This window comes from Macrobrachium rosenbergii, chromosome 41 (assembly GCF_040412425.1).
Source record: "Macrobrachium rosenbergii isolate ZJJX-2024 chromosome 41, ASM4041242v1, whole genome shotgun sequence".
NCBI lineage: Eukaryota > Metazoa > Arthropoda > Malacostraca > Decapoda > Palaemonidae > Macrobrachium > Macrobrachium rosenbergii.
The window spans coordinates 88,090,203-88,105,123 of record NC_089781.1 but is presented as its reverse complement, the minus strand read 5'-3'; the positions used below and the strand labels follow the sequence as shown (position 1 = coordinate 88,105,123).

The window sequence follows — 14,921 nt, the reverse complement described above, 5'->3', positions numbered from 1 at the left end:
TGAGGTCTTTCAGCGCTGAAAGGGAAATTGACAGTAAGAAGGTTTGAAAGGTGTAACAGGAGGAAAACCTCGCTGTTGCAGTGTGAAACAGTTGTTAAAGAGGGTGGAAATTCAGATGGAAGAAAGAAAATGAAGGGAGGTACAGAAAATGGAATGAAAGGGGTTGCAGCTAGGGGCCGAAGGGACACTGCAGAGAATCTTAAGTGATGCCTACGGTTAGCATTGCATGGAACTGTAAAACCCCAGGGAGACAAGGGCTGTTGATCTTTGAAGTGATATTCCAACTATTCTGCCAGTATAGAATCTATGGGCTACTCCTTTCAGGTACACGAATGTGTTTACTGCACTACCCAGGACATATTTTGTAGGGCAAGTTTTGTCACTTGGACACTTTGGTCTCTAGTCATCTAGGTGTCAGTGTAGAGCTACATTATCTTGTTATGCTGTTACGCATTGGAGGTTGCTAATTTTCTCATTCGTTTTATCAAAGATTGGTGTGACTGTCCAAGCCACTAGTGAACCAGGAACAGGAAGTACCTCTAGCAACAGCAAGGGAAATGTACCCGTGTATGTTCAAGAAATTCGTCAGAAAGCTAGTCAGATGCAAGGTTCAGTTCCTAAAAAACTCAAGGTAAGGTTTTGGAGGACTTTAGGTTCATTTGTCACAGTAATCTCAACGTAGGATTATGCTTTACGTTGAAATGTAAATAAAAAAAGTTCATATTCTGTGTATATTATAAATGGTTTCCATTTCTTGTCTTATTCATAACAGATGACTAACAGTTCTGGAAATATGCTGTCAAAATTCAAGTTCGCTCCCCGGGGTCCAGTTTTAATGGCTAAGCCCGTGCCGCGGGCCGCTGAAAGTCAATTTTACAGTGAAGCAGATGAAACTTCTAGGTATAAGGAGAGTTCCCACCGACAGATGCAGCCTGTGGTAGAGGGAGAATCCCGTTTGTCAGTTAATCCTGGAGGCTATCTAGATGAATCCGTTGATAGTTTCCCTGATATGGAAATTTTTAACGATTTACAGGATGAAGATAATTATGAAGACACTTTTAATGACTCTTTGGAAATAAGTGAAATTCCTGATATTCAAGATATCGATGGCCGAAATCCTTTTATTTCAACACCAAGTAGCATCAGTCAAGCAACAGGAATTGGATTTCCTTCAGTGAACACTGTTAGCAGTAACTGTTTTACAAAAGCAAGCACTCTGTGTACCTATTCAAAGCCACATCAGCAGCAGCAGCAACAAAGAAATCAACAAAGGCAGCAAGAGCAAAATCAACAAAAGTCTAAAAGTAAAAGTTATAATGGTAATCAAACCAGACAAGCAGGCCAGCTATCTCTTGACAGATGGCTCCAAAATAGTCAGAATATTAAAATGGGAGACCAGATATCCCCAACAAAGGCTATTGGTAATGGTAAAGTATACCCCCCTGTAGGCTGTCATGCTAATTCTGTTAGCAGCTGTCAGAACTCATTGAATGCAAATGCAAGTATGACAAGGAATCAGGGATCAGTTTCTACAGGTGTTGATCAGTTTATGACCGGAAGTGATGCGATGCCAGTCTCTACAGAAACGTATGGTATCAGGACAAAGAAAACAATAACATTTGAAGTTCCTTGTCAGCAACAAACAGGTGTCTCAAACTCACAGACGTTACAGGTTCCTAAGATGTTAAAACAAGGACATTTTGGTTTCCAAGCTCCCTGTCCCAGATTTGTTGTACCTGTGACTCAAGATACTTATATATCCCAAAACAACTCTAATATACCGCTTAGGAATCCTAACATGAAAAGTACTGCTGAATCAGCTTCCACTAGTGGGCAACATCTGGAAGGCACATCTAAACCATTATCTTCTAGTCCAAAATTTGGTTTTTCTGAAATGGAAATACCAAGAAACGCTACAATCACTGGAGCCAGCATTACGCAGACCACCTTTGTTGTGCCACCAAGTACAAATAACATCTGTAATCCCTCAAACTTGAGCATACACAAATCCCAAAATGTTATTGATAATCTACGCAAAACACAGGATCTTATTGATATGCTAAAAACCCAAACTGAAAACTTAGAAGCATTACAAAAATCTATTCAACTGGAATATGGAGGGTCCTCTGCAGAAAAAAGTTCACAAAATTCTGCAATGATGCCCCCAGATCAAAATGCAAAATGTAGTCTTGATGGAGTTAATCAGTTCATGGCAAAGAGTAGTGACAGTAATTGTGAAAGTATCCAGTTTGGTGATAGAGAAGTAAGGAATACCTCTCAGTATTCCCAGCAGGGATCTTTGAATATGAGCAGTGAACCTGTTTCTTTTGAGGGGCAAAGGCAGAAGTTATATGGAAGTTTTACAGCAAATCAGGTAACTTCAGATGAACAAAAATTGAATTATGTATCAGCAAAACTTGGTCTCCATCATGATAAACCTATTATGGGTGTTAAGCCCATGATCACAAAAGACAGTCATATGCATAGGAGTCAAGTAAGAGGTGCTAAAGATGCTGTTGCCCAGCTAACGAAAGAATTTAAATCATCTCAGCAATTAAGGGGTCAATATAAGTCTAGTAGCTCCACACCAAAATACCCAGCTATGTTAAATGCTAGCTTTAGTGCCAACAATTTAAGTACTCCTGCCAATGAAAAATTGAAGGCTGAATGGCGTGACCTTGAAATGTTCCAGTGGTGTCGTCAACAAGAAAAACGCTCACTTAGTAATCTGTACGGTGAAGCTGGAACCAATTTACCTGCTGCAGGAGAGATAAAACCAGAAATTAGCAGTGATTTCGAAAATCAAAAACCTGATATAGACTCCTTGTCTCAAGATCTGTTTGCTGACTCCACACAAGAACCCATAGATAAGGGAAACTTACCTCAACATTATGAATCAGAACCCATTGCTCACCAGGAAGATTTGTCTTATAGACAGGGTCCTGTGCCTTCATTATATGGTAGAGGTCAACGAACTGAGGTGCCATCTCATTCTTTGGAGCCAGATCAATTTTCACAAATTACTGGCCCTAGTCCCTCTTTTCATCATGCGAGGGAGGAGTTTTCAAGTGAACTAAAGCAGTCTAGTCACCCAGACAAGCCTGTGTCTTCTGATACCTTACTTGGCCCCCAGTTTCCAAGACCCCTAGCAGAACACCGAGACCTCAAATCTCCATTGAGACACGTGGGTCCGACACTGTCTTCCCAACCCCAGCATGTGTCCTCTCAGCTGTCAAGTCTTCGACCTCCCAATACTGCCCCCCATCTCTCAGGCATAGGAATTTCCGGTCTTCAGTCTCTTCACTCAAGCTCAAGCTCTCAAGCCGGGACCCAGAATCCAGGAGGTCTGATGTCTGGGACCCCACGATTCCAGTTGACCTATGGGGACACGCAGACTGCTGTGGGAGTGACCAGTGTGGGTGGTTTCCAGCAGAATATAAACATCAATCTGTCTAATATCTTGCCTAATGTCACACCAGGTCATAGTAATGCCACTTCAGTTTTAGCAGATGCAGTAAGTTTTCAATGTTTTATTGTTATTTTACAACTGACTGGCTAAGATTTTACATATGGTAAATGGGAGTAGCAAAGAATTTTTTTAAAAACTAAAGTATAGAGAATATTGCCACATGATTTCAGTTAGGCCTAGAGTTCACTTGTCCAATTTATTCATGACATTTGAGTATCCTTTTTCACCTTATGTATTGTTTAACCAGTCCCGAGGGTAGGCCATTTTAATGCTCTATACCTGTTTTATTATTCTTATTGTTTTAGAATATTATTCTAACAGCAATGCATTTCAAGTTTAGTAAATGCCACTCTACATTCTCATATATAAGTTTCCAGGTGGAAATAAATAAGGAAATTTAAATTTAAAAAAGAATATTAAGCAAACTAAAAGGGAATATTGCAAGCATAACCGATACAGAACTGCTAAGATCCCAACAAACTTTGATGTTAAATGTAGAACAAACTTTGATATTAAGTGTCAGACTAAAAAGAAATGAGTATATGGGAAAATGAAAGAAAAAAAAATTGATCATGAAATGGAGAAGGACTTTTTTGCCCAGGTTCATGCGTATTTTTGCATCTGGATTTTGCGTTAATTTTGTTTCCTTCGACTCTTTGCTTTCCTGTATTTTCCTTTGTCTCGGTTACAGCTTGAGCTTACCGCCTTAGGTTTGGCTGGTAATTTAAGATAGTTTTGCGTGATGTGTCTTATTTACCTCCTATCTGATTAGTACTGTAGTGTCCTACACCTTGCATTTATGTATACCTTTTGAGCCACCCCACATAGGGAAGCAAGGCAGATAGTGGAATATATATATATATATATATATATATATATATATATATATATATATATATATATATATATATATATATATATATATATACAGGCAGTCCCTGGTTTATGACGGGGTTCCGTTCTTAGACCACATCATAAACCGAAAAATCGTCAAAAATCCTAAGAAAACCTTACTTTTAATGCTCTGGGTGCATTGGAAACGATGTAAACTGCATTTTTATTGAGTTTTTCATAATAAAAAAAGTCCAAATCTTTATTATTCCGCCGTTTTGGAGCCATATTTCTTCCGTCGGATCGGTGTACGACACGTTGTAACCCTGGAACATGCGTCGTAAAGCGGGAAATAATTTCTGATGGATATATGTGGAAAGCGTCGTAACCTCGGAACGTTGTAAGCCGGACCCGTCATAAGCCGGGGACTGCCTATATATACAGTATATATACTGTATGTATGTATGTATATATATATATATATATATATATATATATATATATATATATATATATATATATATATATATATATATATATATATATATATATATATATATATATATATATATATATAATATATGTTTCTGGTGCAGGTGGTTCTTATGACTCCACATTTATTACTTTACTCTAAAATGGCCTTGCAAGATAACCAGGACATATAAAACACAAACTAAAAGGAGTGGTACAAGGAGCGGAGGGCTCTTTCTCAAAGGGAAGTGCTGAAACATGTGGATACAAAAATAGGTATATTCTCATAACACACAAGATCAAAGGGAAAATGAACTGAAACATGTTAAATTGCTGCTGCAGAAGTCCTCCCAAAGGGGAGCTTTGGGAATGCCAGGAACACGGACCAAGGAGAATTCTGCTACGATCGTCCTTGTGAAACGATATTAGGACCCAGGTTACAAATCTAATGCTGGAATTTAGGGAATGAATTACTCGGGTGTGCGCTGAAAGCGCCAAGGACTTCCCCAAGGCGTTACTTGTGACTCAGAGGAAGGAGGCAGTGAACACGTGGGCCGGGATTGAACCAAGAAGCATCAGGGGATACCAAGTATAGGCCCAGAAGTTTAATAAATGCACAAGGGCGAAGTAACGTGACTAGCAACTCGTTCTAGGTACTTTACCACATTGCAGGGGTGTAAGGCTGACGTCGGCGTCCAGCGGCATCTTCTGCCAGGGTCCACGTGTGTGTGCGTCGACAAAGGACCTCCCTCACCAAGGTACTGCTTTCAAGTGGTAGGTTGGGGCGGAAAAGGGTGCCCTTGGGATGATGAAAAGGCCGCAGTTGAGTTTCCGCTCGCTTTTGGGACTTGCAATCCCCACTTGCAGTCTTTGATGGCCACGTGGGTCGGGGTACCGAGCAAAGGGCAGTTAACTTCCACGTGGCGGCGAGGGAAAGGAAGGGCGGGGGGCAAGGTCTGCACTCGTGACCTCTCGGCTTAAACTAGCTACTGTGTGTGAGAGGGAACTTTCCTCGCCCTGACCTTTATTGCTTCTGGACGGGTGGGGGCGATGTCCTGACCCGGGTCACGCTTCTATATCAAAGAAAATGGCTCACTCTCCTGTACCAAAGAAAACGGCGCAAGCCAGTTTACTGCCCATGGCGAAGGATTAAATCTTTGAGCGTCTCTTATACCCCTGACTTCCACTGGTTGAAACTAACCCAAGCCAGTATCCACTACCTCTCACAGGTTCAAAATAGACAGAGGCCTATCTATCGGGAGCAAAGCAGAAAGACATCACAAGATTTTGTCCTAATCTTTAATATATATATATATATATATATATATATATATATATATATATTATATATATATATATATATATATATATATATATATATACATACATATATATATATATATATATATATATATATAAATATATATATATATATATATATATATATATATATATATATATATATATATATATATGTATATATATATATATATATATATATATATATATATATATTATATATATATATATATATATATATATATATATATATATATATATATATATATATATATGTATATATAATTTATATATATATATATATTATATATATATATATATATATATATATATATATATATATTTATATATATATATATATATATATATATATATATATATATATATATATATATATATATATATATATATATATATATATATATATATATATATATATATATATATATATATATATATATATATATATATATATATATATATATATATATATATATATATATATATATATATATATATATATATATATATATATATATATATATATATATATATATATATATATATATATATAAATTATTTGTGTTTTTACAGTATTATTTTTTTGTAATGCAGAGAAGAGATTTTTGATCCTTATGATAAATATGTACAAACATTGTAGGACAAAAATAGCTTTTCTTCTGTTTTAAAAGTCTTTGTATTTTTACTACAATGCACAAAAGGACAAGATATTTTTATTTTTGTGTAACATTTCTCATTATTCTGTATTTGCAGACCCCAGGAATTGAACCTCTTCGTGGAATCTTGAAGAAAACTGCTAACAAGTAAGCTTCTCTCTCTCTCAAGGTTATTTGTCGTTCACTATTGAAACAAAGTCCCATCAGTATGCTTTGCAAATTCTATCTTTCTTATTGTTGTACAATTAGTTTGCTGAAGCCTTGATATATAAGCGAAACGGTTATCAACTTTCTTTTTTTTTTTTCAGTGCATGGGAAAATCGCTCCGACATATTCGACGGGCTAATTTGATTTGAGCAGAATTTAGCAGCAGTGCAAGGTAAGAGAAAGACCAGAAAATTATTTATTATTGTATTTTTGTTTTAAGGGTGGATGGGGAAGGTATGCAAATTTTCTATCGTGTAGCATACTTTGAATCACAGTCACCCCATCAATTAATATTATTATTATTATTATTATTATTATTATTATTATTATTATTATTATTATTATTATTATTATTATTATTATTATTATTATTATTATCACCTTTTATAGAAGCAACGTCGTGCACACCATTCGATCATTTGTTTTGCTGAATATTAAAGTAATTCCCTCTGTGAATATTTATCCTTATACAAAGGATTATTTACAACTGTCACACCTTTTTTTTTTTAACTTCTTAAATGAGTTTTTTTTTCTTGTGACTCTTTACTCATGCAGAATTAGTCTATGCATGCTTAATTTTTATTAAGTATGCACTCATGAAGTGGTTAGTGTGTTTTTGAGTTGTGACTTGTGTATCTTTGAGCCATTTAGCTTATTGTGACAATTCATTTATTTTTGTTTGATTATTGTTTTTATAGATTAGGTTAAAAAAAGCTTTTTATTTCATTTTCCAGATTCAGTACATGATCAAGAATTAACTCTTTAGTTTTAGTATCGGTCTGAAGAAGTATAGAAAAAAGAAGATTTTGTTTAAGTATATTTTGTTTACATTTTGAAGTGTCCAGTAAGTTACCTTTAATTAATGACAAGTAGAATTGCTTACTTTATTTATTTTATATTGTTGATTTTTAAGAGAGGATTTTTATCAGTTATCAATATTTATTTCAGGCTAAATGCCTTTAGTATTTATTTTTTAGTATTTAGTATTTGTTTTTTTATACGGATTTGATTACTTTTTGACAAGGATTCTGCTATACTTTATTGACTTAAGTTCTAATTTTCTCATAGGTCACATTTATTGACGTACTGCCGTAGATCATACTTTAAATTTATATATATATATATATATATATATATATATATATATATATATATATATATATATATATATATATAGTTTGCATAATATTATACAACGTATTAGTATATCATTTTGAGCTGTGATTTGTATTTATATAGGTACTGTGAGTGTGTATTGTTATGTTTTTGTCACTAAGGGTCGCTTTTTATTGACGGTACATACTTGTGAAAATTATGTAACTTGGAATCATAGAGGCTTCGTTTTAACTTGACTCCATTTTGGTTACTTCATCGATTTTGGATGTGTGGCCCAGTATGTATGAATAGTGGTCAATTACTTATTTTTCATTACAATTGATGCCCTATGATCATGTACCTCGTAGTGAAACTTTGTTCTATTTTCTTGGCTGTAGGTATAATGACATTCATTCATTGTTCGGAAATACATATATATTTTCAGTACATTTTTCATTATTTCCTAAACTACTACTTTCATTATTTATGTGAGTTTGTGGAAGTTGCCATTTCACTGATACAGAAGGAACCTGCCTCATTTATTTTAGATTTGTAGTTACGGCTTTCTTCTTTACGTCACACAAAGACTGGATTACTTGTAAAGTTCTGTTCTGCACAGTTTTACGACTGTGGATGTGGACAGTGATATGATTAGTGTGTTAAGAAAAATTGCTTGGAAGCTTGGCCATTATCCTTTTTACATAGAGCGTGCTTCAGAATGCACAACTCTTCATGACTAAGCTGTGCATTGTGTTGCTAGACTGGCTGCTGCAAATGAATTGATTGCAAGGTAGGACCTCTCCCGTTCTCTTTCACCGCAGCGGTTGAAGACGAATTATCCGTATGCCCTTTAGTTCTTCGTTGGGAGAGTCGGCAGAGTTCTCGGCTGGCACTCTGCTAGGCCCGAGTTCGAGTCTCCGGCAGGCCAATGAAGAATTAGAGGAATTTATTTCTGGTGATAGAAATTAATTTCTCGGTACAATGTGGTTCGGATTCCACAATAAGCTGTAGGTCCCGTTGCTATGTAACCAATTGGTTCTTAGCCACGTAAAATAAGTCTAATCCTTCGGGCCAGCCCTAGGAGAGCTGTTAATCAGCTCAGTGGTCTGGTTAAACTAAGGTCTACTTAACTTAACTTATCCGTATGCTAGTGGTATTTAGAAGAGTTTAAAAAGTAATAGGGAAAAGTTTTCAATTACGTTTCGACCGTTGGCTGTTGTATGAGTACCCACTGGTCTTGAGGATAATAAGATGAACATTTCAGGGATTCTCTTAAATATGAAAGTACTCAATGATCAGCAGCACTCCAGGGGAATAGATACAGTACTCTGCTTTGTTGAAAAAATAAATTGTAAATAAACCCAAGAGTAGGGGTATATTTAACGAGGCAGGGGAAAATGTCATATGCAAAACTTTCATCTAAGAATACACAGTTGTGTGAAGTCACGAAATGCCAGTGCATTAAAAAATAAAGTATTTTAGTTCGTAAAAAAACTAAATCTTTACCATAAAAAAAGGAACAAAAGAAGAAAAGCTTGACCGTTTCTCTTTACCAGCGTCGTTAAAATCGCATAAAGGTTCAGGGTGGAAAATTGCTTGAAATATAAGTGATTTCATGGCATAAATAGTCCCCGCAGATTCTTTAAAAAGGAATACTAAGCCAGTCATGGTAACAAGAGACAAAACAGTCTGTGGTTAAATTTAGAAAGATTGATTTGTCCTTGTAAAGTTTAAGACGAGAAAATTACACGAACCTCTCAATTGGCAACTAATCAGACTGTCAGTTCATTCCATTGTTAAGGTTAGGTGGTTTCTTAGAAAGATGATAATATTGAAAAATTAGCGTACTATTTAGGGACTTAGGATGAGAAAAGGTTAGGTAACACTTGGAATTCTGAGGTTTGATAATACATGATAAGAATAACCGTAACTGATCCTTTGTGATTAATATTTTGAGTAGCATCAATATGAAGGAAAGTGAACGAATCGCTTATTTATCTCGGCTTAATATTTTGACCAACTTGAGTTTGAAATAAAGGGGGGAAATAGCTTATTTAAATTCTGATTAATAATTGGAATAACCTGAGCATGAAAACTGTGGGATCAATTGCTCAGTTAACTTTGATTAATATTTTGATGACATGTTTATGCAAAAAGGGAACGAATCCGTATTTAGTAAGTGGACAAAGAATTCAGAAAGTATAGCATTATCGTAGGGTTGTATTTTATGGCCGTTGTTGAGATGTTTAGAAAAATTATAAATTTAAACCAGATATTCTAGGTAGTACAAGGAAAATTCTTAGAAGGAGAATTATATATATATAAAAAAAAAGTCAGTGGAGCTGTGCTTAATGTGGCCAGTGTTACTGCAAAAGCTTGATCTGCTGTATGTGCTGCGTGAATCGTGAGACACTAAGGCTAAAGGCAGATGCAAATAAAGCAGATGAAAGAGTGTACGTTAGAGTGAATGATTAAGGTTCTGTATGGCGTCGTGTTCACTTTGTATTACTCTGTTACAGATGTTTCGAATTTACACCATATTCTTTGGAAGCTTGAATTTCAATTCAATGGTCCCTGTAGGCTTGTTCCATAGGAATAGGGTTCATCTTCTGAATAATAGTAATATGTTACCCTCCGTAGGAGGTTTCCCTTTTCCTGTGAGTAGTCCCTTGCCCCATCCGTTCACTTGTTCCCCCACACACAGGGGAAAAGAGAATGAGCTAATTAAGACTCCTCAATCCTCGTTCCTCTGTGGGGGAGGATGAGGAGAGGGTTCAGCCTCTGGTTCTTTTCCTGGGGCCTGGGTTTGGTGGGGAAGGGGTGGGGAGGCAAGATCTTCCGGTCATCACAAGAATAGGACGTTGTTAACGACGAAGGAATGGAAACGAATGGCGAAAAAGCCACAGATTTTTTTTTTTTCCATGGCGAATAAGACCGAGGAGGGCATCGCTTTCCAAATAAGCTCCGTCTTATCAAGAAAGAGAGATACTTGCATTAAGGGACCTCTCTTCTCGAATGCTGACATAAACACCTACAAATGCAGGCCAGCATTGGTCAGGTAGCAAAGGAAGAAGAGAAATTCTCTATTCGGGATTAATATAGATAGAGAGCACATATTAAACGGGTTTACCCTCGTTTTCGCAACTTTCACTATTCTTCTCACAAGCCGTGTAGAGTCTATATCTGTGTAACTGCCGTATTTGATTGACTTTTTGATTTAAACAAGCCTGTTCATCTCATTTCTTCACATTAAGGCTTCAAGGAAGAGTCCTGAAGCGGAACGTATGTATTTTGCAGGATCTTGGGTTTTTCAGGATTCGGATATGTAACAATTAACAATTGGCTTCTGTGTCAAGAAAAATGTCTTCACTCATCGTTTGTTAAAAAATGCCACTTTAACTTTTGAAAACATTGGAATGTTACTCATATTCAAGGCCACAAATTTTGGCATTGAATCTTGATTGTTTACAGTTTTACTTACTTTCTTGCAATACGAAGATCTTTTGAGCTTCTTCACTGTAATGTTCGTCAAATTGTCTTACTGCCACATCTAGTTTAGTAGGATGTGACAAGTACATCAACATTCGGGACAAAGTGATTACACATTTTTTTATATTACTTTTAACACTAGACGAATAAAAAAATGTTACATACTGGTGGTTTCCGAGGCATATATGTAGTGAAGATAAAACGGTTACATATCTTTTTTTTATCAATTTCTTTAGCATAATGAAAATAAAAAAAGGCAATTCCTTATCGCATTGGTCATCCAGAACTTCAGGTTTAAAGCTCAGATAGCTAGCAGGCGTCATTAATATTAGTATCCTATGTTAATAGTAAAAGATTGTCGTGTGATTAAGCTTCTTATAACCGTTAATATCGAAATTCCTTTTTAGTGGGGTGCATTGCAGGCATTGTTAAGTTTCTTTGCAGCGTGCCTTTGGCCTCTAGCTGCAACCCCTTTTGTTCCTTTTACTGTACCTCCTTTCATATTCTCTCTCTTCCATCTTGCTCTCCACCCTCTCCTAACAATTGATTCGTACTGCAACTGCGAGGTTTTCCTTCTGTTACACCTTTCAAACCTTTTATTGTCAATTTCCTTTTCAGCGCTGAATGTCTTCATAGGTCCCAGTGCTTGGCCTTTGGCCTAAATTCTATATTCAATTCAATTCAATATCGAAATGTCAACAAATATCGCTGTACAGGTATCTGGCAATTTGCATTTTATGATGAAACAGGGAAGGGCTTAAAATCGCTGCCCTTTTAAATAAAGCGGAATTCAAAAAAGGTTTTGTCAGTAACTTGAAAATCACGATACTTCTTGGGTCAGTGACCACACCTGAAGCTGTCGTTTTTGCAAAGTTGAGATTTTAGATTATAAAGCATGCGTTAGTGTATGTTTCTATTTAGGTATTGTGCTCACGCATGGATTCATACATCACTCCTCCGTACATATTTGTACACAAACACCGACGAGCCAGTATCTACGCGTTCGCGTTCGCTTGAAAAACCGGTGTGTATATTCATCATGGTGAATAGATGTTTATGCTGGCTGCCGTGTGGTGAATACATCTCAAATGACATTTAACATATTTTTGACTTGTCGTTATTTACGAATTTTTGTTTATTGTTAAAGAGGCCCTGTTCTATTTCAGTGCCCTATTTTCCACCCCCCCCCCCTTCCCTCTCCCATTCTTTTCTTTTCCTTGAAATGATGAGTAGGCAGATGAAGAGTGAAGACCCCTTTTTATTTCTCCTTCTTTCGTTTTTGAAGCGTTGCTTCTTTTTTTTTTTATTTCTTTACCCCGTCTTTTCAATTCAAAACCACCTGAATGATGTTGATGCAGACACTGATGTCAGTAATGCACATTCAAAGGCTCCCACTCCGTTCAATAGGGATATCATGGCATCATCTGCTCATTCCTTTTGTCCGTGTCGAGCCAACAGAATGCGCCCGCCATTGTTCGCCCACTTGAGATTCTATTGCTTTCACAGACGACGTCTACGGAACGCGTTCAGTTGGGGGTGTTGTGGGGCCAGAAAGCGTTTTTTCTTCTTTTTTTTTTTACAAATAAGAGCAGCTTCCAACTTTTTAGATTCTATTGCTTTCATAGAAGGCGCCTACGGAATGCGTTCAGTAGGGGGTGTTGTGGGGCCAGAAAGCGTTCTTTCTTTCTTTACAAATAAGAGTAGTTTGCAACTTGAGATTGTATTGCTTTCATAGAAGGCGCCTACGGAATGCGTTCAGTAGGGAGTGTTGGTGGGGTCAGAAAGCGTTTTCTGGCATTGGTGGAACGAACGCCTTTGCGATAGGTGTTTTTCTTTTCTGGTGTTATGCTGAAGTTGCATTAGGCCGTCAATACATTTCCTCCGGTGCTTCTGTCGTCAGTGCTGTTTGGTTAAGCTAACCTTCGTTAGCACGGGCTCTTGCTCGTACAAGCAACGCGTGATTCATCACTATTTTTCAGAAATGAGTCAAAAGAAAAATATCAAGATAAAAAATAATTAAAAGCCAGTTAAATTTAAGTAGAATCCCCAATGCCTTTTACTCATAATTACATTCATGAACTTAAGTTGCGTGTGATAATTGATTATGTTTCTGCAGATAACTTCCGGGAAACCTTGCACAACTTCTTTCTCATGATACGTATCACGACCAGACCACCTTAGCATCTGACTACAACTGTACATAATAGAATAGATCCTCGCACGATGAAAGGCGGTCTCCCTCCCTGAATAATATTCGTGACGAACATAAGAGAAATTAAGTCCTTTGTTGCTGCTGTTGTTGTTATCGTCTGCGATAAAGAGTTGCTTGGGTTGCCTTATTGTTGGTTTTAGAAATGGGTATTGGGTGAGGGGGATAGTGTAGGGAAGAGGAGGTTTGAGTTATAGCGAAGTTGGGGGAAGACTACTCCTCGGATTACCGAGTGATAAGCACGATACTGGGTAGGGGGGAGGATGGCTTAAAATACTGCTGCCACATCCAATCGGCGTTAGCCGGAGCTGAGATGTAAGGCGAGGAGACGCTTCGATGACACTTGTTTCTCCTGCCCAGACATCTTTCTCTCTCACTCACTTTCTCTCTTTCACTCCTTTGCTCGCTCCCTCTCTCTCCTCTTTCGTGCCGGCCGGCTAGCCCAAGTCACCAATTGTCTGAAGGTCATCTTCTGATTCATATACAAAGGAACGATGATTCAATCGATGAAAGTGATGGAGAAAAGAGACAATTGATTGCCTGATCAGTCAATGGTGTCTCGTTTTAACTGGTTTCACTTGGGGAGGTGCTATTGCTAAGCGACCGATGATAGAGGAACATTTCACCTATGAACATCTCAGGTCGATTGACAGTTAATATTGATGGGATCTTGTCTGGCGAATTTGCTGTAAAACGGGGAGTGCGACAAGGGTAGGTAATTTCACCTTTGCCTTTGCTCTCAGATTTTATGATGAAAAAGTTGTCGGGGTGGAAGAGAAGTTTTATATTGGAGTGACGGTAGAAAGTTGACAGACTTGGAATATGCTGATGAAGCTGTTTCAGTCAGCAAATACAAGATTTACAAAGCCTGTTGAATGAAATGCATCGTATATCCAGATAGACAGGACTAAAAGAAAGACGTAAGAAGAACGACGTAAAGAGGACAGAGTATACAGTGTCCACAAAGGAATGAAATAACAAGAGATGGATAACGAAATAATGAGGTTGAATCCTTCAAATATTTGGGGACTGTGATACCAAGTACTTGTTCCCTCAGATGGAGTTTAGTGAAAGACTGAAAAAGTTATATCAAACAATTAGTAGTAGTTTTGATAGTGATAATAATAGCAGCGTTGCTACTGTTTTAGTTTTCTGTAAAAGAAAACTATCTTGC

General features: G+C 36.9%; 1 protein-coding gene across 1 annotated transcript in view; it reads left to right on the top strand.

Annotated features, from left to right (window-relative positions):
* LOC136826967 (probable ATP-dependent DNA helicase HFM1) overlaps positions 1 to 7,826 on the top strand; it is a 189,103-nt gene extending 181,277 nt beyond the window's left edge. Inside the window, 5 exon segments of the mRNA XM_067084575.1 lie at positions 491 to 631; positions 773 to 3,514; positions 6,845 to 6,894; positions 7,056 to 7,126; positions 7,689 to 7,826. Of these exon segments, the coding sequence (XP_066940676.1) occupies positions 491 to 631; positions 773 to 3,514; positions 6,845 to 6,894; positions 7,056 to 7,098 (2,976 nt within the window). The 3' untranslated portion in view covers positions 7,099 to 7,126; positions 7,689 to 7,826.
* Positions 7,827 to 14,921: the final 7,095 nt, after the last annotated feature.